This window comes from Pan paniscus, chromosome 6 (genome assembly GCF_029289425.2).
Source record: "Pan paniscus chromosome 6, NHGRI_mPanPan1-v2.0_pri, whole genome shotgun sequence".
In the NCBI taxonomy this organism is placed as follows: Eukaryota; Metazoa; Chordata; class Mammalia; order Primates; family Hominidae; genus Pan; species Pan paniscus.
The window spans coordinates 116,225,970-116,249,994 of NC_073255.2; the positions used below are offsets into that span (position 1 = coordinate 116,225,970).

The 24,025-nt window shown below is 46.9% G+C and overlaps 1 protein-coding gene and 2 pseudogenes across 1 annotated transcript in view; all 3 read right to left on the minus strand.

The window, feature by feature from the left end:
• The window catches only part of BAIAP2L1 (BAR/IMD domain containing adaptor protein 2 like 1), a 111,314-nt gene extending 88,024 nt beyond the window's left edge, over window positions 1–23,290 (minus strand). Inside the window, exon 1 of the mRNA XM_055114731.2 lies at window positions 22,871–23,290. Within this exon, the coding sequence (XP_054970706.1) occupies window positions 22,871–22,921 (51 nt within the window). The 5' untranslated portion in view covers window positions 22,922–23,290. The remainder of the gene's footprint in view (window positions 1–22,870) is intronic.
• Window positions 7,528–8,726, minus strand: LOC117981306 (small ribosomal subunit protein eS1-like; annotated as a pseudogene).
• LOC129398435 (small nucleolar RNA U3) lies at window positions 11,754–11,823 on the minus strand (annotated as a pseudogene).
• Window positions 23,291–24,025: the final 735 nt, after the last annotated feature.

The window sequence follows — 24,025 nt, forward strand, 5'->3', positions numbered from 1 at the left end:
GTGGGAAGCTGAGACAGGAGAATCGCTTGAACCTAGGAGGCGGCAGTTGCAGTGAGCTGGGATTGTGCCATTGCACTCCAGCCTGGGTGACAGAGTAAGACTCTGTCTCTCAAAAAACAAAAATAAAAACAAAAACGAACAACAAAAAAAGTACCATACACTATTTCTCATCAGCATTAAAAAATAACACATGACTGGAAATAGCTAAGCATGGGGAGAGAAATGATGAAAGGTAGTTTCCTGGTGTGTTTTAGCCTCAGTTCTCGGGTCCATCATAAGTGAATGTCATCAGTGACTTCTGTCCTTTTAACACAGGGTGGGAAGAGGCATTGAAAGCCGGGACATTCCCTGCAGCTGCATGCTCCACCTGGGTTTGGGCTGAGGCACACTGGCCTCCGGGCTGTTCTCCAAACAGGTCACATCCATTCCCACAAACTCTCAGAGACACCTTCCTTGACCTCTTCCACAAATGGTGGCAACCCCAGCCTCTCTCTAGCTCTGTTCCTGGCTTCTCTTTCTTTAAAGTACTTATCATACTGTATAAGATATTCCCTGTTTACTCTCTGTCTCCTTGGTAGAAACTACATGTAATCAAGGCTAGGGATTTTTTTTTTTTTTTAGACTGAGTCTTGCTCTGTCGCGCAGGCTGGAGTACAGTGGCATGACCTCGGCTCACTGCAACCTCTGCCTCCCAGGTTCAAGCAGTTCTCGTGCCTCAGCCAGCCTCTCCAGTAGCTGGGACTATAGGCACACGCCACCATGTCCATGGTTCAGCACTTCGGGAGGCCAAGGCAGAAGGCTCACTCTTTTTTTTTTTTTGAGATGGAGTCTCGCTCTGTTGCTCAGGCTGGTGTGCAGTGGCGTGATCTCGGCTCACTGCAACCTCCGCTTCCCGGTTCAAGCAATTCTGCCTCAGCTTCCCGAGTAGCTGGGACTACAGGCGTCTGCCACCGCGCCTGGCTAATTTTTTGTATTTTTAGTAGAGACTGGGTTTCACTGTGTTAGCCAGGATGGTCTCAATCTCCTGACCTTGTGATCTGACCTCGTGGTTGGCCAGGCTGGTCTCGAATTCCTGACCTCAGGCGATCCGCCCGCTTCAGCCTCCCAAAGTGCTGGGATTACAGGCATGAGCCACCGAGCCTGGCCAAAGCTAGGAATCTTAATGTAACCACCACCGCATTTCCAGCACCAAGAACACTGCCTGGATCATCTGATTAATGCCTCACAGTGTCCTCAGCAGCAGCAGGTTCTGACATCTGTATTTCATAAGAGATGCCTGCACCCACGGATGAACCAGCTGCAGGCTGTACCCTCAGCTCCACCAGCTCATCTGAACACATCGCTACAGACACAAAGGCCCCGTGGGTCAATTAGCCTCGAAAATTGAGCATTAGGTAATGGTGCCACTGCTTGCCACTTCCCTAGCTCAAGGCGATAACTCCAACCAAGGTTCACAAAAGCTGCCAGGCTCGGCCTTCTACCTACTAAGTCCTAACAGGCTAACAAATCTGCAAATACCAGGGCTGTCTGTGAATTTTGCTTCCCAATCCTATGTTTTTCTAAGCTGTCATTTAAATTCCCTGTGAAATACAAGGCATTAATGTGGCCTCTTAAAAAAAATCTTGTTTAGAGACAACCCACATGTCCATCAACTGGCGAATGAACAAAACGTGGTATATCCATTTAATAGAATATTATTCAGCCATAGAAAAGGAATAAAATATTAAGACACTCTACAACATGGATAAAACCCATTACGCTAAGAAGCCAGTCACAAAAGACCAAATACTGTATGACTCTATTTATAAAAAGTACAGAAAAGACAAATCTGTAGAGACAGAAAATCTATTAGTGGTTGCCTGGAGCTGGAAGCGAGAATGAGTAATGATAGCAAATGGGGATGAAGGATCTTTTTGAGGTGACAGAAGTGTTATAAATTTAAATTGTGGTGACGGCTGCACAACTTTATAAATTTACTAACAACCATTAAATTGTACGCTTAAAATGCGTGAATTTTATAACGTATAAATTACACCTCAAAAATGCTTTTTTTTTTTTTTTTTTTTTGAGATAGGGACTCTCACTCTGTCACCCAGGCTGGAGTGCAGTGGTGTGATCAGACCTCATGGTAATCTCAAACTCTCAGGCTCAAGCGATCCTTCTGCCTCAGCCTCCCATGTAGCAGGGACTTCAGGTACGCACCAACACACCCACCTAATTTTTAAATTTTTTCTAGAGATGGGCTTTTGCCATGTTGCCCAGTGTATCAGTCTGTTTTCATGCTGCTGATAAAGACATACCCAAGACTGGGAAGAAAAAGAGGTTTCACTGGACTTACGGTTCCACATGGCTGGTCTCAGAATCATGGTGGGAGGCGAAAGGCACTTCTAACATGGCAGCGGGAAGAGAAAATGATAAAGCAGCAAAAGCGGAAACCCCTGATAAACCCATCAGATCTTGTGAGACTTATTCACTACCATAAGGACAGTATGGTGGAAACCGCCCCCATGACTCAAATTATCTCCCACCAGGTTCCTCCCACAACACATGGAAATCATAGGAATACAATTCAAAATGAGATTCGGGTGGGGACACAGAGCCAAACCATATCACCCAGGCTGGTTTCAGACTCTTGGCCTCAAGCAATCTTCCCACCTCAGCCTCCTAAAAAGTGCTGGGATTACAAGCATAAGCCACCATACCCGGTCCGTTTTTTTTTTTTTAATTAAAAAAAAAGGAACCACCACCACCGCCGCTGCCGCCACTACCACCACCACCATCGCCACCACCCGACCACCCAACCCCCGCCCCGCCCCTTCTTCCATTACAGGTTGCTAAGGATTCAGGGATCTAAATCCCTAATGTTATGGAATGGCCACAAAGATGTGTGTGCCTTTGCTCATTCTTTGGTGGTCTCTAACTAGCCTGCCCACAGCACAGCCCGGCATACTGAGACGCACAGGTCATCCCCCGTCCTTTGGGAACATGGGTCCCAGACAGCTGGACACGCACCACTGGTCTGCAAAGCATTTATGCCTATGGAGCCGTCCACAGCCATTTCCCCTTCTAGGGTGAAAATCAATTTGACCCATTAGTAGAAAATGATAACCCAGCTGTTTTGAGGCAGATCTCCGGCTGGCGTAGCAGTTGTTTTTCCAGCTATGATTGGGTAGGGAGTTTGGCAAATGTTTTTCCAGGCAAAAGTCCTTACTGTGTCCTTCTAAAAGGCGGGGTTTCCTAGGAAATCTTCAGCGCACGGAGAAAACTCTCCGTGAGAATTTCATTATGACATAATCATTGTTTTGCCTTCATTCTTCCTTTCCCATCTTCACCCACAATCTAGGTTTTGGTTTTTACAGAATTATTGCTACAAAGATTGTCCTTCCAGGTGCAAAGGTCATAGCAGAAAGGAAGCCAAGAGGCCTGCAGGCTTACCAGACTCCATCCCTAGCAACGTGGCCTGAGCTTCCACTGGGTGTGCAGGTATAGTCTTTGGGCTTAGCCTGTTATAGAAGAATATTCTCAGAGTCCTGGGAGCACCTATGAGAGCCTGAGCTCTCTAAGGCCAACCAAGCAATCGGGACCAGTGTGATCACTGAAAGACATGCACCGCTGCCTCTTCTGATATATTACTAGACGCAATCACGTTGCTGTGACCTTTCATTCAGTTGCTTAAAGAGACAGATTTCTGTGACAAACTCTTGGCTTCCTACTCCCTACTCACTTAGGCAGCAAGAATTATTCTGCAGCTAAAGCATAATTAAGCCAAAAAATGGCCCCAATACATTGAGGTAAGAAAGAAGGATGTCCTACAACTGTTCACATCTTCTGGACAAAAGTATCAAGCCCGTTAAGAAAATTAAGTCCCAGAGCTACCCCCACCCACATTAGGGTAAAAATCTAAGGGTTTTTTTTTTTTTTTTTTGAGATGGAGTCTCGCTCTGTCACCCAGGTTGGAGTGCAGTGGCGATATCTCGGCTCACTGCAAGTTCTATCTCCTGAGTTCACGCCATTCTCCTGCCTCAGCCTCCCGAGTAGCTGGGACTACAGGCGCCTGCCACCACGCCCGGCTTTTTTGTATTTTCAGTAGAGAGGGAGTTTCACCATGTTAGTCAGGATGGTCTCGATCTCCTGACCTCGTGATCCGCCTGCCTCAGCCTCCCAAAGTGCTGGGTTATAGGCGTGAGCAACCGTGCCCAGCCAAAATCTAGGTTTTCAATTGTTAATTTGGAAAAAAGAGTGGGGAGGGAGAACAATGTACAGGAAAACTGAGCTCAGCCCATCTGAGAAAGTAACTTGAAGGAAAAAATAATGGTCTTTAACCTAGTTCAAGATTAGAAAATTTCAGCCACGTACAGTGGCTCACGCCTGTAATCCCAGCACTTTGGGAAGCCAAGGCAGGAGGACTGCTTGAGGCCAGGAGTTTGAAACCAGCCTAAGCAACACAGGGAGACTGTGTCTCTACAAAAAATAAAAAAATAAAATTTAAAAAAAGACTAGAAAATTTCATTCTATTTTAATTACTAGACAAAGGTTTTACATTTGCCTATGAATGGAATGGTTCAAAATCACTTTCCTTTGTAGTTTAAGTGTGGATGATTATACTGGGTTTAAGGTCCACAGATACCATAACTCTATATTAGTTATGTTTATTTCTTGGCAATGCCAGGAAAGCGTTCAGGTTGAAGCTTTGGCAATTAGCAAGCTATCAAACTTTGGAACAATGTCTCGTCCACACCGGCCTCCATCAGATGAGGGATTGTGGAACCCTGCCCCAGAATTCAAGCAGGTTTTAAATTCTGAACTTCATAGGGAATAAGTAATGCCTATAAGACTGAAGTAAAAATCATTTCTTCAAATTCCTACTAGGATAATACCAGTATCCACGTTTGCTTTGTTCTTAGAGGTACATGTTCTTATTTGAAAGAATGAAACCTGAGGTCAGGAGTTCGAGACCAGCCTGACCAACATGGCGAAACCCTGTCTCTACTAAAAATACAAAAAATTAGCCGAGCATGGTAGCACGCGCCTGTAATCCCAGCTACTTGGGAGGGTGAGGCAGGAGAATCACTTGAACCCGGGAGGCGGAGGCTGCAATGAGCTGAGATGGCGCCACCACACTCCAGCCTGGGCAAGAGACCAAGACTCTGTCTCAAAGTCTCAAAAAAGAAACAAACAAACAAAAAAAAAAGAAAAGAAAAGAAAGAATGGAAACACAATCCTTCCTATTCTAAGCTGCTATACCAAGATGACTACCATGTAATATAACTTTCAATCTTTTTTTTGTTTTTTTTTTCAGATAGAATTTCCTTCTTGTTGACCAGGCTGGAGTGCAATGGTGCGATCTTGGCTCACCACAACCTCTGCTTCCCTGGTTCAAGCGATTCTCCTGCCTCAGCCTCCCGAGCAGCTGGGATTCCAGGCATGCGCCACCACGCTTGGCTAATTATTTTTGTATTTTTAGTAGAGACGGGGTTTCTCCATGTTGGTCAGGCTGGTCTCAAACTCCAGACCTCAGGTGATCCACCCACCTCGGCCTCCCAAAGTGCTGGGATTACAGGCGTGAGCCACTGCGCCCAGCCATAACTTTCAGTCTTAAAAGTAACATTTCAACCAGAATCTGAAAATGTGCCTCTTTTCTGGGATCTCCTCTTTGTGTAAGTTTGTGCATGTGTGGGAGAGACAGAGAAGTAACATGTGAATGTGTGTACTTACGTTTCGTTCCACCAACTCTGTAAAGTCTCACATTTCAGGCTTTGAAACATCATAAAAATCTACACATTTCTGCAACCTTTATTATTATGCCTACGTTGAGCCCACCCCATCCTGGACCCAGGAAACACAAAGATGAATGAAGAAAGAGCTCCAGGCCGGGTGTGGTGGCTCACGCCTGTAATCCCAGCATTTTGGGAGGCCGAGGCGGGCAGATCACCTGAGGTCAGGAGTTTGAGACCAGCCTGGCCAACAAGGTGAAACCCTGTCTCTACTAAAAATACAAAAATTAGCTGGGCGTGGTGGCACATGCCTGTAATCCCAGCTACTCAGGAGGCTGAGGCAGGAGAATCACGTGAACCTGGGAGGCGGAGGTTGCAGTGAGCCGAGATCGCACCATTGCAATCCAGCCTGGGCAACAAGAGTGAAACTCCGTCTCAGAAAAAAAAAAAAAAGAAAGAGCTCCAGTCCTTGGAAATGTACCGTCTTACACGGAAACAGGTACAAAGAAATACCAAGGCAATTCACAGAGACGTGGTGAAAATAAGAAATGCAAACACCTGAAATATTACGTTATCATTTAGAAATATAAAACTTAACTACAGATAAATGGCATGTATTAAGGACCAGTAACTGATTAGTTACTGATTCTGAAATAGCTGTTAAAAGATACATACTTTGAAGACCACAGAGTATACTAGGCTGTTTGACTAAGTGCTCTTGCCTGCCTAGTTACTGTTTTTAAAAGGTGTGTCCTGGAATAAAAAAGCAATCGATAAATTTACAGGAAAGGACATCTTATGCACTGGGTTACGTTTGTTTAGAAAGCCCCAGAGCACTGAACAGGTAACAGGAACTTTACCGGATCAAAGTACACTGACTTACTGCACTAGATCTTTCCAAATGCTACTTTTATAGTAGTATCTGGAATCATTCTAGCTAACTTCCTTCAACCAGACTCTGTGAGACAGATCATTCTACCTGTTTTTTTTTTTTTTTTTTTTTTTTGTGAGATGGAGTCTCGCTCTGTTGCCCAGGCTGGAGCGTAGGTGGCACGATCTCGGCTCACTGCAACCTCGGCCTCCCAGGTTCAAGCGATTCTCCTGCCTCAGCCTCCCAAGTAGCTGGGATTACAGGTGCCCACCACCACGCCTGGGTAATGTTTGTATTTTTAGTAAAGATGGGATTTTGCCATGTTGGCCAGGCTGGCGCTGAACTCCCGAACTCAGGTGATCCAACCGCCTTGGCCACCCAAAGTGCTGGGATTACAGGCATGAGCCACGGCAATCAACCTCATTCTATTGTCTTAAAATCGCAGCTGGGTGGGTGCGGTGGTTCATGCCTATAATTCCAGCACTCTGGGAGGCTGAAGTGGGTGGATCACTTGAGGCCAGGAATTCAAGACCAGCCTGGCCAACATGGTGAAACCCCATCTCTACTAAAAATACAAAAATTAGCCAGGCATGGTGGCAGGGACCTGTAATCCCAGCTACTCAGGAGGCAGAGGTGGGAGGATTATTTGAACCCAGGAGGCGGAGGCTGCAGTGAGCCAAGACTGTGCCAACTGCACTCCAGCCTGGGTGACAGAGCAAGATTCTGTCTCAAATAAAATAAAATTGTGGCCTTTGCGATCTGAGGAATTGTTCAAAAACTCCAAATGATTTAAAAACAGTTTAAATTCTTTACTTTTATTTCTCAGATACCAGTAAGGGGAAATCATTTCTTTTTCTTTTGAGACAGGGTCTTGCTGTGTTGCCCAGGCTGGAGTGCAGTGGCGCAATCTCTGCTCACTGCAGCCTCGACCTCCCGGACTCAAGCGATTCAGCCTCCAGAGTAGCTGGGATTACAGGCACACGCCCCCATGCCCAGTTAATTTTTTTGTATTTTTCGTAGACATGGGGTTTCACTATGTTGTCCAGGCTGGTCTTGAACTCCTGACCTCAAGCAAGCTGCCTGCTTCAGCCTCCCAAAGTGCTGGGATTATAGGCAGGAGCCCCCACACCCAGCCAGGAATCAACATTTCTTTTTTTTTTTTTTTTTCCACAAATAGCACTCTTTATTTGCCACTATTTGAAGTCTGAACTTTAAACAGATTCTTGGACTGGTGGTTCATATCCATCAGCTCGTTCAACTTTAGCACCTGTCTCGTCCCCAGTGGCTTTTCCAGAACTACTGCCTTCACCATAAAGCTCCATGAGCTTTCCCAATTCAAACTTGGGCTTCTTCAGCATTTTTACTTTTCTAACGAAGACATCATGGAGAGGATAAATAGATTGGCAAGGCTTTTCTATGTCTTTTCCAATGCTGTCTGGAATCAATTTATTGACCACTTCTTTCAAGTCATTTGTCTGCACCTCTCGGGTCATGATTTCGATCATCTTCTTCCGGATTTGGCGGACCTGTTGGTGCTGAGCATAAGAGGTCTTCCGTATCTGATTGTTGCGTTTTTTAGTAAAACCAACACAGAACAGACGAAGCAAGTAAACATCGGTAGTCTTGACATCAACGTGAGCTTCAATCATTGTCTGCCATTTTTTGACCATGGAACACATTTTGTCACGGTTAAGATCCATGCCATGGAAGTTAGGCAGTTTTTATCCTGAACATCTTCAGTAATCAGCCTGAATTTTCTAAATGCAACTTCATCATTCTGCAAATCAGCAAGACTCACTTCAAACACACGACCCTTGAGACCATCAGATGCAATTTTGGTTCCTTGGGTCCTGGTGACGAGCGTCTTTCCAATATTTCTTATACTGAACATAGCAGGTGCTTTCACATCATACCAATCTTTCTTAGAAAATGGATCAACCACTTTCTTCTTGGCTCCCTTTTTGCTGCCTTTCGTAAGGCGCTTGTTCTTGCCAACCGCCATGGTGCTGGTCAGAGAGCCAAAAGCAGGAATCAACATTTCTACAGTGTTCTTTCCGAGAACTTTTTTTTTGTCTCTCATCAACTTCTCTCCTATATTCAACTTTCCAAAGGTTTTTTTTTTTTTTTTTTTTTTTGTGACAGAGTCTCGCTCTGTCGCCAGGCTGGAGTGCAGTGGTGCCACTTCAGCTCACTGCAACCTCTGCCTCCAGGGTTCAAGCGATTCTCCTGCCTCAGCCTCCCGAGTAGCTGGGACTACAGGCGCCCGCCACTGCACCCAACTAATTTTTTGTATTTTTAGTAGAGACGGGGTTTCACTGTGTTGGCCAGGATGGTCTCGATCTCTTGACTTCGTGATCTGCCTGCCTCGGCCTCCCAAAGTGCTGGGATTACAGGCGTGAGCCACTGTGCCTGGCCTTCCAAAGACTTCCTTAAAGACTGTACATCGCCTTAAAACTCCTCTCAAACTTAACCTACACGCGTATTAAGCTTTTCCTTCTTTCTTCCCATATTGAGACAAAACAAAGTCCAAATATTGAAGTTGTAAAGGCCAGCCCCGGCTGGGACAGAGGGTAGGGAAGGAGCAAGGATGTTTAATTTACGACATGGGCAGGTCCAGGCGGAGGAGAGGGGCTGCGGCTACTAGAACTTGGGGTTGCTGTCCTGTCATAGCTATAAACTCTGGATGGGCACAGACCTTCTTTGTCTTTTCTCCAGCGTGGTTTCTGGTGGTAACCATGGTGCTTGGCACAGCTGTGGTGCTCAAGAAAACAGCTGCGGGAAGAACTCATGTTGGTGGTAAAAGCTCGGCCCGTACCTAACAGGTGCTCACAACATGGCAGCTGTTATTACCGGCACGATCTCAGTGCCACCAAAGAGTTGGTGATGATTTCAGTCACCCCTGTGTGATCAGCACAGGTCTTCAGCATTTAAAACACAAGATTTTTGAGTTCTTACTATGCACCACCACGATAAGGGATTAAATAAACCTTCAAGGGCTGGATGCAGTGGCTCATGCCTTTAATCCCAGCACTTTGGGAGGCTGAGGTGGGAGGACTGCTTGAGCCCAGGAGTTCGAGACCAGCCTGGCCAACAAAGTGAGGCAGGCCCTGTCTCTACAAGAAAAAAAAAAAAAAATTAGCTGGGCGTGGTGGTGCACGCCTGTAGTCCCAGCCACTCAGAAGGCTGGGGCAGGAGAATTTGCTTGAGCCTAGGAGTTGGAGGCTGCAATAAGCTATGATCATGCCATTTCACTCCAGCCTGGGCGACAGAGTTAAGACCCTGTCTCAAAACAAAACAAAACAACAACAACAACAGAAACCAACAACCAAAAAAACCTTCAAGGACCATATAGCTCTTTCAGGGAGATAAAAATGTGTGCCAATATTTTCAACACTATTCTCTTATCAGGTATTTACTCAGCTCCACCTATTTCAGTCATTTGTAAATAAGGAGGCAGGTAATAAACAGATGAAAATCAATGCTCTTGGTTGGGGGGGTGGTGACAGTCTAGTAAACACACGCTATGCCTACTAACAGTTAGCCCTAATTGAATACCTACGATGCGCCAGATGCTATTCTAAGAGCTTTCATGTATGACTGCGTTTAATCTTCACAGCAACCCTAGGAGCTATTATCATCCTTATTTACAGACTAAAGCACATCAAATGAAAGAATAGGGCATTATCAAGTACATACAACCATCGGGGATGACACAAAGGATGCACTGGTTAGCTGAAGAAGCCTTCTCAGAGGGCATAAGAGTAAGACTGAGTCTCTAAGCAGATGCCTGTAATCCCGGCTACTCGGGAGGCCAAGGCAGGAGAATCGCTTGAACCCGGGAAGTGGAGGTTGCAGTGAGCCGAGATCGCACCACTGCACTCCAGCCTGAGTGACAGGGCAAGACTCCCTCTCAAAAACAAAACAAACCCATGTTTTGCATGTTTAAACTTTTTTGTTTACAGGCATATTGTTCCTGCATTTATTGTTCAGTCACATATTGTACTGTCAGACATAGCTGATGTCCTGTATCTTAAGCTGCTCAAAGTGTAACATAAGCCCATGCTATGATGAGACATACCATTTAGTCCATTAAATAATCACAATTGGGCCAGATGCAGTGGCTCACATCTGTAATCCCAGCACTTTGGGAGACCGAGGCAGGCAGACGGCTTGAGCCCAGGAGTTCAAGACCAGCCTGGGCAGCATAGTGAAACCCTGTCTCTATGAAAAACATAAAAATTAGTCAGATTTGGCAGCACGTGCCTGTAGTCCCAGCTACTTGGGAGGCTGAGGCAGGAGGAACGCTTTAGCCTGGGACGTTGAGGCTGCAATGAGCCATGATCACACCACTGCACTCCAGCCTGGACAACAGAGACCCTATTAAAAAAAAAAAAAAAAAAAAAAAAAACCATCCAAGTTTTATCCAAAAAATCCTGGCCCCTAAGTATGAGGAATTATCACTGTGACTTTCCTGATTTGTCACCTGAGGTTTTTGTGGCCAGAAACAGATTGGTCTATTAACTAAGACTCAGGCAATTGTGTCAGACAGGCATGTGAAGGTGACAGGGGGCCCTGTCTTCTGTACTCCTCTCCCCTCCCCCAACAGGCAGGGGCTTCCCTCCTCCTAACTCAGCATGGGGCTGCTGGATTAGGGTAGCTGGTGGTTGGATCTGTCATCTGGGACCTATTCCAACCCCTACCCCAATCTTTTCTGCACATTTGTTCGAGGCCTTGTTTTTTTATTTTTTTTGAGACAGAGTCTCACTCTGTCACCCAGGCTGGAGTGCAGTGGCACCATCTGAGCTCACTGCAACCTCCGCCTCCCAGGTTCAAGCAATTCTCCTGCTTCAGCCTCCCAAGTAGCTGGAATTACAGGTACCCACCACCATGCCCGGCTGATTTTTTTGTATTTTTAGTAGAGACGGGGTTTCACCATGTTGGCCAAGCTGGTTTCAAACTCCTGACCTCAGGTGATCCGTCCGTGTCAGCCTCCGAAACTGCTGGGATTACAGGCATGAGGAGGCCTTATGTTTTAATCATCTGAGATTTCCCCCATACTTTTGACAGGTTATTACCACGCTTGTACCTATTCTTGTCCCTGTTGTCACCTGCTTTTGTGCCTTTCAAAGATACAGCCATGCTTTTAACTGCTTGCAACATAAGAAATGACTTTTTGCTCTACACATTCAGAGAAACTTCTGAACAAACTATAGAAATGACCCCTGAAAGTAAAGTCTTGACTTTTAAAAGGCAGTTTTAAGAACTGGAATTTGAGTATTTTCAATTTTGTTCAGCTAGTTGCCTGTTGCACGTGTAGTCTTGGGTTAGTAAATTTTTTTTTTTTGAGAGGGAGTCTCGCACTGTCGCCCAGGCTGGAGTGCAGTGGCGGGATCTTGGCTCACTGCAAGCTCCACCTCCCGGGTTCACGCCATTCTCCTGCTTCAGCCTCCCGAGTAGCTGGGACTACAGGCACCCGCCACCGCACCCGGCTAATTTTGTGTATTTTTAGTAGAAATGGGGTTTCACCATGTTAGCCAGGATGGTCTCTATCTCCTGACCTCGTGATCTGCCCACCTCGGCCTCCCAAAGTGCTGGGATTACAGGCGTGAGCCACTGCGCCCGGCCTCGGGTTAGTAAATGTTAAACGTGTATTCCCATATGTAAAAATCAAGACAGAAATCATAAGATTTAAAATTAGGTTTATCTTTAAATGGGTAATTTGCAAACAGAGGTAGGAGATGGCGAATTTTAGCTTAGTTTTAAAAACATTATGTCCATTAAAACGGAATATATATATTTATCTGCTTTACATTAAATATTATAAAAGTAAGCAATTTACATTAAAAAATATAAATATGGCCGGGTGCAGTGGCTCACGCCTGTAATCCCAGCACTTTGGGAGGCCGAGGCGGGCGGATCACAAGGTCAGGAGATCGAGACCATCTTGGCTAACACGGTGAAACCCCGTCTCTACTAAAAATACAAAAACAAAATTAGCCAGGCATGGTGGTGGGTGCCTGCAGTCCCAGCTACTCAGGAGGCTGAGGCAGGAGAATGGCGTGAACCTGGGAGGCAGAGCTTGCAGTGAGCCAAGATTGCGCCACTGCACTACAGCCTGGGTGACAGAGCAAGACTCTGTCTCAAAAAAAAAACAAAAAACAAAACCAAAAACTCCTGCCCTAGAGTTAACTAGTGCTTAATTGCTATTGTTTAGGGACTTTTTAGCCTCCAAAGTACCATATGAATAAACACAAGTTTTTTTGTTTTGAGACAGTCTCTCGCTCTGTTGCCAGGCTAGAGTGCGGTGGCGTGATTTCAGCTCACTGCTACCTTTGCCTCCCCGGTTCAAGTGATCCTGCCTCAGCCTCTGGAGTAGCTGGGACTACAGGCGCACTCCACCACACCCAGCTAATTTTTTTTTTTTTTTTTTTGTATTTTTAGTAGAGATGGGGTTTCACCATGTTGGCCAGGATGGTCTCGATCTCTTGACCTCATGATCTGCCCGCCTCGGCTTCCCAAAGTGCTGGGATTACAGGCGTGAGCCACTGTGCCCGGCCCATAAACACAGTTTAAGCAGGAAATCCGGGGGCATCTTCACCCACCTGCTGTTCTCTCAAAAGCACAAGCACTCTAGGAGGTGAAATACTGGTTAGATCTCTGACTTGGGCTCATCTATTCTGCTCCCTGGTTTGGGAACACATTCTGGTAATATTTTTTCTTCTATTTTTTAAAGAAAGAAACCGGCAACATTTTATCTCATTTATATGCATCTCACTTTTATCCACAAAGACTTCAGGCAGCTGTTACACCAGGAACTAAAACCATTAAAATCTAAAACTTGGCCAGGCACAGTGGCTCACGCCCGTAATCCCAACACTTTTGGGAGGATGAGGCAGGCGGATCACAAGGTCAGGAGACAGAGACCATCCTGGCTAACAGAGGGAAACCCTGACTCTACTAAAAATACAAAAAAACATTAGCTGGGCATGGTGGCGGGCACCTGTAGTCCCAGTTACTCGGGAGGCTGAGGCAGGAGAATGGCATGAACTTGGGAGGTGGACGTTGTGAGCCGAGATCGTGCCACTGCACTCCAGCCTGGGCGACAGAGTGACACTCCGTCTCAAAAAAAAAAAAAAAAAATCTAAAACTCAAGTCACTAAAATCATGATAAACCAGAAGGACTCAAGGTTAGGAAGACAAACAGAAGTTTAAAATCAAGGCTGAGGAAAATAAAAACAGAAATCTAACGTCTGAAAGGTCACAGAGCTGTAATTACTCTGCACATATCTACAAGTTCTAAGTTTATGGGGGAAAGTATGCCTAGTTATTAACAGGCATGAAATCGTAGGTGTTCTGGCCAATGTCCATATTCTACATGGTACACATGCTTAAATACTGAAAACACACACACATCCCTTCTATGTGTTATTAAAAAGGAAGTGGTTTTAAAAGATTTACTTAATTGAGCTGGGAACGACGGTGCACGACTATAGTCCCTGTTACTTGGGAGGCTGAGGTAGGATCACTGGAGCCCAGGAGTTCTAGGTCAGCCTGGGCAATGTAGCAAGACCCCCTCACTAAAAAAAAAAAAAAAAAAAAAAAAAAAAAAGTCTACCTTAGCTGGGTGTGGTGGCGGGTGCCTGTAATCCCAGCTACTAGGGAGGCTGAGGCAGGAGAATCGCTTGAACCTGGGAGGCGGAGGTTGCAGCGAGCTGAGATCGCACCATTTCACTCCAGACTGGGCGAACAAGAGTGAACCTCCGTTTCAAAAAAGAAGTCTACCTAACTGGCTAGAGTTCAGGGAAAGGTGCACTCTCACACCATGCAGACGACAGCATCATTTGGTGCATGCTTTCTGGAGGGCATTTTGCAATGTGGAGCAAACAGGCTTTAAAATGTACCTGCCCTTTGACCCAGAGCTCCCTTCTGGGAATGTGGCTTAAGGAAAACATCATGGATCTGCTTACGGATCTGTGCAAAGCTTTGACTGCAACCATGCCCATGGCTGCGGTGTAATAGCAAAGTACTGGCAATGATCTATGTCCAACCACAGGGGCTGATCAATAAATTATGATGAAAAATGGAGTCCTGTGCAGTCATCAAAATGATAGAGCACAGAAAACTGACATAGGAATATGTACGGAAAAGTATCAGAAAAAGCGACAGCAAGAGTTAGTGTTATCTCTGGTTTGCAGGATTCTGGGCACACTTATTTACACTTCTTGTTCTTTTTGAGACAGATTCTTGCTGCCACCCAGGCTGGAGTACAGTGGTGCAGTCTCAGCTCACTGCAACCTCTGCCTCCCAGGTTCAGGCAATTCTCCTGCCTCAGCATCCCGAGTAGCTGGAATTACAGGCACCTGCCACCACGCCCAGCTGATTTTTATTTATATATATAGATATATATGTGTAATTTTTGTATTTTTTGTAATTTTTGTGTATATATACATATATACACACATATATACATATATACTTGTACATATATACATATGTGTACATATACACACACATATATACATATATGTACACATATATATACATATATATATGTGTGTTTATATATATATGTAATTTTTGTATTTTTGGTAGAGATGGGGTTTCGCCATGTTGGCTAGGCTGGTCTCAAACTCCTGACCTCAGGTGATTCATCCTCCTCGGCCTCCCACAGTGCTGGGATTACAGGTGTGAGCCACTGCACCCGGCCATGAAAGGGTTTTATTACATAAGGGATGTTGAAAGCACAGATGAACCCTATTTAAACTGGAGCTCGGAGTGGGGTGCAAAGTTATGGTTAACTGCATTTTCTTGTTAATTAAATATTAATGAAAATACCTTTTCTTTTTATGTAACTTTTCTATTTATTTTTTTTTGAGACGGAGTCTCCCTCTGTCGCCCAGGCTGGAGTGCAGTGGCATGATCTCAGCTCACTGCAAGCTCCGCCTCCTGGGTTCACGCCATTCTCCCGCCTCAGCCTCCCGAGTAGCTGGGACTATAGCCTCCTGCCACCGCGCCTGGATAATTTTTTGTATTTTTAGTAGAGACGGGGTTTCACTGTGGTCTTGATCTCCTGACTTCGCGATCCGCCCGCCTCGGCCTCCCAAAGTGCTGGGATTACAGACGTGAGCCACCGCGCCCGGTTTATGTAACTTTTCTTGAAAATGTACCTACTTTGGGCCAGGCGCAGTGAGGGGCTCACGCCTGTAATCCCAGCACTTTGGGAGGCCGAGGCGGGCGGATCACCTGAAGTCGGGAGTTAGAGACCAGCCTGACCAACATGGTGAAACCCCGTCTCTACTAAAAATATAAAAATTAGGCCAGGCGCGGTGGCTCACGCCTGTAATCCCAGCACTTTGGGAGGCCAAGGTGGGCAGACAGATCATGAGGTCAGGAGATGGAGACCATCCTGGCTAACATGGTGAAACCCCATCTCTACTAAAAATACAAAAAATTAGCCGGGCGTGGTGGCGGGCGCCTGTAGTCCCAGCTACTCGGGAGGCTGAGACAGGAGAATGGCGTGAACCCAGGAGGCGGAGCTTGCAGTGAGCCGAGATCTCGCCACTGCACTCCAGCCTGGGCGACAGGGAGACTCCGTCTCAAAAACAAACAAAAAAAACCCACACACAAAACAAACAAACAAAAAATCCCTTTCATGCATGCAGTTATGATAGTTTTAGAGTCTAATGAACTTCAGTTTATGTCTTCCTCTAGTGACTACCACAACTGTATGGCCTCTCTCAGACCAGAATTTCCTAGGTCTTGGTTTGTCTTCTGACATGAAGGATTTCCCACAGGGCTCCCTGCCAAGGTTACAGACACCCTACAGAGAAACGGCAGATCACCAGCAGGCCTGGAACAATTTTGTTTGTGTTTACTTAAAAATTTTTTTTTTGCACATACCCACAGGAATGGCAAAAATTAAAAGGATGGGAAATAGCAGCAGCTGGCAAGGATGAAGAACAACTGGAACTCTCATACTCTGCTGGTGGAATGGCAACTGGTGCGTCACTGTGGAACATCAATCAGCAGTTTCTCCTAAAGCAAAATATTTGAATGTCTAATACTCAGCCAGTCTGCTCCTGTGTCTCTATCCAAGAGAAATGAGGGCCTATGGCCATCAGACGTGAGCCAGAACATTCATAAAGCACGACTCATAATATCTTGGAATAGTCTGAAAATAATCCCAGCTGGGCACAGTGGCTCACGCCTGCAATCCCAGCACTTTGGGAAGCCGAGGCAGGCGGATCACCTGAGGTCGGGAGTTCGAGACCAGCCTGGCCAACATGGTGAAACCCTGCCTCCACTAAAAATACAAAAATTAGCCAGCATGGTGGCAGGCATCTGTAACCCCAGCTACTCGGGAGGCTGAGACAGGAGAATCGGTTGAACCCGGGAGGCAAGGTTTGTAATGAGCCGAGATCACACCACTGCACTTGAGCCTGGGTGACAGAGCAAGACTCCGTCTCAAAAAAACAAAACAAAACAAAACAAAACCAAAGAAAGAAAATAATCCCAGCCAGGTGTGGTGGCTCATGCCTGTAAGCCCAGAACTTTGGGAGGCCGAGGCGGGTGGATCACAAGGTCAGGAGTTCGAGACCAGCCTGACCAACATGGTGAAACCCGATCTCTACTAAAAAATACAAAAATTAGCCGGGCATGGTGGCATAAGCCTGTAATCCCAACTACTCAGGAGTCTGAGGGAGGAGAATCGCTTGAACCTGGGAGGTGGAGGTTGCAGTGAGCCAAGACTGAGCCACTGCACCCCAGCCTGGGCGACAGAGCAAGACTCCATCTCAAAAAAAAAAAAAAAAAAAAGTTAGGAGAGGGGCTACCCTTGGAGGGGTGCAGCGACTGGGAGGTGGCACGAGGGGGACTTCAGGGAGTGGCCATGGTTTGCTTCTTGATCTGGGTGGTGTTTACACAGGTGTGTTCAGTTTGTGACAATTTAGTGAGCTATGTATACTTAAGCACAACTTTATGTATATTGCTATTCAATAAAAAGTTTTAAAAACAAATTTTAAAATATATTTGCATGTGTCAGCAGATAAGTTAAACTAAATTTTATGCAGCTTTTATAACTTATTTTTAAGCTGGAATATTAAGTTGGAATTATTACAGCTTTGAATACAGGCCTGTAATCCCAGCACTTTGGGAAGCCGAGGCAGGCAGATTACTTGAGCTCAGGAGTGCGTGACCAGCCTGGGCAACACAGCAAGACACCATCTCTACCAAAAATAAAAAATTAGCCGGGCATGGTGGTGCATGTGGTCCCAGCTATACGCCTGTAGCTTTTGATTTACATTTGTGACACTATTTCAGTTTTGGGTATTAATTCTTGTCTTGCACAGACCTCCAAGGGAAACCTAATGTGCATGGAATTAAAACAAATTGGATTTTTATTTTCTTCAACATTCCACACAGTTTTTAGTCAAAAAATAATCATTTTTTCTTGAGATGGGGTCTCACTCTGTTGCCCAGGCTGGAGTACAGTGGCACCATTTCAGTACTGCAACCTCTGCCTCCTGGCCTCAAGTGATCCTCCCACCTCAGCCTACTGAGGAGCTGGGACCCCAGGCACGTACCACCACACCTGGCTAATTTTTGTATCTTTGTAGAGGTAGGGTCTCACTACATTACCCAGGCTGGCCTCGAACTCCTGGGCTCAAGCAATCCACCTATCTTGACCCCCCAAAGTGCTGGGATTACCGGCATGAGCCACCGCTCCTAGCCTCATATTAAGAGAGTTTGTTCAAAACATGCCAATGATGATGAATTAACAGAATGACAGAAAATTCCAGTGACACCTTAGATCGCCACATTATGAAAATGTATTTGGTTTGTGCATCTTTGGTCACTGGAAACTAAATTACCATACAAACAAAGGCATGGTAAGTGGGATGTGGCAGCCGGTCACTAAGAGACTCTAGGACTCAGTTTCTCAATCTGGTTAACAACTAGCCTGGCCAACATGGTGAAACCCTGCTTCTATCAAAAAATGCAAAAATTTGCCAGGCGTGGCGGCTGTAGTCCCAGCTACTCGGGAGGCTGAGGTGGGAGAATTGCTCGAAAGTGGGAGGTGGAGGTTGCAGAGAGCTGCGATTGCACCACTGCACTCCAGCCTGAGCAACAAAGCAAGACCCTGTCTCAAAAATAAATAAATAAAAATAGTTAAGCCAACACAATCCACATTCACCTGGAGGGCTGATGTTTACTTAGAATTAAGCACTCTATGAAAAGTATCATCGGAGGGCGCCAGGAGCCTAGCAAAGGACAGGTGCTTCACACATTAAATGGATAAATGTCCATTCATTCAACAAATATGCATGCCTACTATGTGCCAGGAACTGTTTTAAGTGCTTGGAATACAAAAACAAAAACAAAGCTCATTGCCTTGTAGAGCTCACATTCTAGTTGGGGTGGGAAGAGAGGGAAAGAAACATAAGAAATAAATACATCACATAGCCTATTCTAAGGTAGTGTTATGGGGGAAGGTAATGTAGTCTAAGGTGGGGCTGGGAGATGGATGGAGGCGTCTGCAATCTGAGAGTCTGAGCATGCTTCCTTGAGGTGACACTGACAGGCTTCTGTGACATCTCCCCTTTGACTCTGTTAGCAAGATTCCTGTAGGTAGGACATCCCTGGATGCTGCCACACCCGTTCTTCCTCCACTTCTTAAGCCTTTTTTTTTTTTTTTTTTTTTTTTGAGATGGAGTCTCGCTCTGTCGCCCAGGCTGGAGTGCAGTGGCGCCATCTTGGCTCACTGCAACCTCTAACTCCCTGGTTCAAGCGATTATCCTGCCTCAGCCTCCCGAGTAGCTGGGACTACAGGCACGCGCCACCACGCCCAACTAATTTTTGTATTTTCAGTAGAGACAGGGTTTCACCATGTTGGCCAGGATGGTCTCGATCTCCTGACCTCATGATCTGCCTGCCCACCTTGGCCTCCCAAAGTGCTGGGATTACAGGTGTGAGCCACCGCGCCGGGCCCTACTTCCTAAGTCTTTAACAGTTCTAGGAAGGCTGTGGCTACTCTTAATTAAGGGTTTTGAACAACTACTTCTACTATGAGAGCATATACTCATCAGAAAACCATGCAAAATCACAGCAAGCTTTTGAGGGCAAATTATGGGCATGCTATAAAGTGTGGAGGGGGGAGGGATTTTTGGCTGAACTCTAATTAGTAACAGCAACATTACTGGACATTTTGGGGCTTATAACATCATTTGTTTATGAAGTAGTAAAATACACACATCCTCCTGGGAGTTAGCATGGATTTCCCGTAATCATTTGCCTACGTATACATTTTAGACATTTCAGCAACTGTGTACACAGCATATATTTAAGGATATTTGATACTGGCTACAGAGGATCATGCTACTTTATAATTCCTCCTTTTCTCTAAAGTATTCCTTTATTTCATAATTGGAGAAACCTGAGTATTTAAAAACAAAAAAACTAAAACCCATACTAGCAAGTCATTAAAAAATCATTTGCAGGTGGCTTTTGTAAACACACCTGGTTGTGTTGCATTTCTATTAGTAAAATATGGTAGATGGTTAGGTAATATAGAGGACATCTCTTCTTAAAAGCACTAGATTCATCAACACTGCCAGATTTTTGCCATATTAAGCTTAAACTGTTTTCAGCTTGAACATCATGGGGCAGGGCGGGATAGGGGGAAGAACCCAATACAGGGGCGGGAAAAGGTTTTTCAGACTCCTGAATTAAAATTTCACTTTGCACTGCCAAAGCCAAAGCATGGGCTAGCAGCCTTCACTATTTCATAGATTACATAAACTTGTAGTCTGATGCTATAAATATCCTACCACCTGGACATTAAAAAAAAAAAAAAGGTCCCAAAACACTAACAAGGAAATAGTAATTAAAATGAACAAACATTTAGTGAGCTTTCCAGTTTGCTTTCAGACACCTGGCAATGGAAAACTATCAGGTACTGGTCTTTGATCTCCATTTACAGTGCCTTACGTCTACAAATACGTATAACCAAAATGATGAAATCCACACTTTTTCCCTGCTGTTTCCGTTCTTTGGGTAATAAGACATGCCCAAGTGGTTGGCATTTGTGACGCTGCAATTCGCCTTGGTACGGTCCCTCTAAGGAGTTATTACTAAAAGTCTACGTCAGGAAGCGGGAGAAAAAAAGCAGGGTTTAACTCAGAACACCTGACTGCTGGTCTCAAGTTGCAATCGCAGCTCAGAATGGGAAGATACACAGGGCTGTTCTTGGAGGAAGGGCGGAAGGCAGTGGTGTTCTGTATTTTTGCACCCCAGTGGACATCAGACTCTGCCTCAAATTTGCAATGGCCTGCCTTCCTCAATTACACAGTTTTTCCTTCACTGACAGTCAACAGAGCAGCCACTACTTACTTTCCAGGTCTGAGTCTGGCAGAAAGAAAGTTTTATTTACACACTTGGTCAGTACCCCACACCTCATGCAGCAACGTCTTCCGGGTCATTTAAATAGTAGCAATCTCAATACAAATGTAGGAATTTCCCAAATTTCGAATTTCCCAAATTTCTAAAGATCGCCGTCTATGAAGGCAACACACGAATAGAAGAGTTTTTGGTCACAGTGACTGAGCATCAGAAACGCTGTGTCAACTGTTTCTACTCTCCCTACCTGTAAGGCATAATTTATATGTGACAGTATACACTTTGTGTGTTAAGATAAACGGAACGGATCTCTTGGATTTCAATACATAACAAAAATGTTCATGTTCTTCTCTTACTTTCATTCAACAAAAGTTAATAGACTCCTCCGATTTTAGGAATTCAGACCTTGAAAACCCAGAAACTAAAATTTTAGGTTTAAAAAAGTCTATCAAAATGACTAAACTTCCTGATTCAAGCACCAGGGACAGAAAAAAGATAAAACACACCAACCAACCAACCGACCAACCATTTATTTATAACCTTAAACATGCCTATACATGAACTTAGAGAACGTTAAAGTTTCAAGGGTTCGAAGCGCCTAGGCTGAATTAAAACAAAAGTTGTTTTGTGTTCTATTAATAGCAGATGATTAACAGATATCTTATCTCACCTGGAATTCATTTGTAAGTATGTAAACTAAACAGGCCACTAATCCTAAGTCTCTGTCTGTGTCTGGAAAAATTCTCTCCTAATACATGCAAGTTAAGAGACCGGCTATCAACGCATTCCTTAAGGTTAGGTCAATTTCATTAAAACCTCGGTTGTTCTTTGACTTCAAGAACCTCACCAAATAACCCATATATAAAAGCCAAGTTCAACTGAAAGCTGGGAGAGGAAGGGTCTAAGGAGGAGGGCGTTTCCCTGGAGAACGCCCAGAGCTCGGCTCACCTGGCGATCCTAATTACAGGGGAGTTTCACCCCCACATTCTTGGGCGCTTTCTTTTCTTAGAGGAAACTCGAGCTTGTGTCTTTGGCTTGTGTCTTTGGTCCCGGAGGGCTTAAGCCCGGCAGCCAGGACAGCGCGGGTCACTGATTCCAAGAAGTTGGGAGGAGGACGTGGGCCCCACCGACGCACAACAGACCCCTCCCCAACTTAAGTGCACTAGTTGTAAAATGTGTAGCTGGTCAGGGGATGGGGGGCGGTCTCCAGAGCTCTGAGGGTCAGGGAAGAGGAGAAGGGACGGGGAGGAGAAGGGACGGGGAGGAGAAGGGACAGGGGAGGCGGAGAAGGGCCAGGAGAGGAGGGGGAGACACACGGGGAAGGAGGAAGAACCAAGAGGAGGGGGAGGGAGAGGGGGAAGGGGGAGGGGGAGGAGAGGGGGAGGGGGAGGAGAGGGGGAGGGGAGGGGAGGGGGAGGGGAGGGGGAGGGGAGGGGGAGGGGGAGGGGAGGGAGGAAGGAGGGGGAGGGAGGGGGGAGGTGGATGGACTGGGGGGGAGGGGGGGAGACACGGGGGAGAAGGAAGAACCAGGAGGAGGGGAGGGACAGTGACGAGGGGCAGGGGAGGAGGGAGAGTGAACGGGGAGCGGAGGGGCAGAGGGAGAGGTACAGCGGGGCGGGAAAGAGAGGGAAGAAGAACAGGGAGGAGGGGAGGGAAGGAGGAGGAAAAGTAGGGGGGAGGGGATGGGGAGGGACTGGGAGGAAGGAGAGGGCCAGGGGAGGAAGAAGAGGGGCTGTGGAGGGCCAGGGGAGGAGTGGGAGAGACCGGGCGAGGTGGAAGGACAGGGGGGAGGGGAGCTGGGGGGAGGGAAAGTACCTTCCCGCGTAAAGTCCCCTTCTGACCCCCGAGGTGGAAAGCCCTGACCTCCCTGAGCTCCGGGCCCTGGGCTTACCCGGTAGGTGCTCTCCGTGAGCCGGTTCACCTCCTCGGGCCCCCGGGACATGGCTGCGGCCGCCGGGCGAGCAAGCGCGGGAGGACGCGGCTGGGCCTCGTGGCCGCCGGACTCCGGGCAGCGGGAGCGCCGGGGCGCGACTAAGGGGCTCTGGAGGGTCGGCCGCCGCCGCAGCCGTCGGCCCGAGAGTGCCCGCGCGCGTCTCCGCTGCCAAAATGTCAAACTTGCGGCGGCGCCGCCCTGGCCTTCTGCGAGGAGCAGAGGAGAAGCGGCCGGACGCCGCCAGAGGAAGCTGGGCGGGCCAGGCGGCCCCACCTGAGGCGGGCGGGGCAGACGGGGGCGGGGCCGCGGGGCCGGAGGGGCGTGGCGTACCCACCTGAGGCGGCCTGGTGAGCGGGGCCCGGCCGGGGTGGGCGGGGAGGAGGCGGGGCCAGGCAGCTGGAATGGGCGTGGCCAGATGGAAGCGGGCCCCCCCGAGTGGGCGGGGTCACCCCACCTGTGGCGGACAGGGCAGCGAGGCCACGGTGCGCCCCCTCGCGGCTCTCCCAGAGCTCCGGCGACGTAGGGCCCGAGACCCTGGAGTGGGGACCGGTGTGGAGTGGGCTGCTCGCTTTGCTGTTTTGCTAGGGCAAGGGCAGCCTGGGGGTGTTTAGACTGTGGTCCTGGAGCCCTTGTTTGCCTCGCGTGGTGCTAGCCCCGGGGACCCCGAGGCCCACTTCCTCCATGAGGGCTTCCTTCAAGCCCTGCGTTTTGGGGACCAAGGGAAAAGGGGCCACATTCCCCAGTTGTATTGATTTCCCTGATTGATCTCTTCTTGCCCCGCCGCTCACTGACCCCAAAAGTTAGAAGGACCCGTGGGGGGCATCGGCCCTCCTAAGTGGAGAAAGCGGGCTGCCACTTGCAGTTTTGAAAGCTCCTGATATATCAAAAAATTAATAAATGCCAGGGTCTAGTTACCGAAATGTTAGTACTTTTTTTTTTTTGAGATGGAGTCTCACTCTGTCGCCTAGGCTGGAGTGCAGTGGTGCGATCTCAGCTTGCTGCAACCTCCGCTTCCCAGGTTCAAGCGATTCTCCTGCCTGGCATGAGCCATCCTGCCTGGCCCCCAGATAGAAGCTTTTTGTTTGTTTTTGAGACAGAGTTTCACTCTTGTCC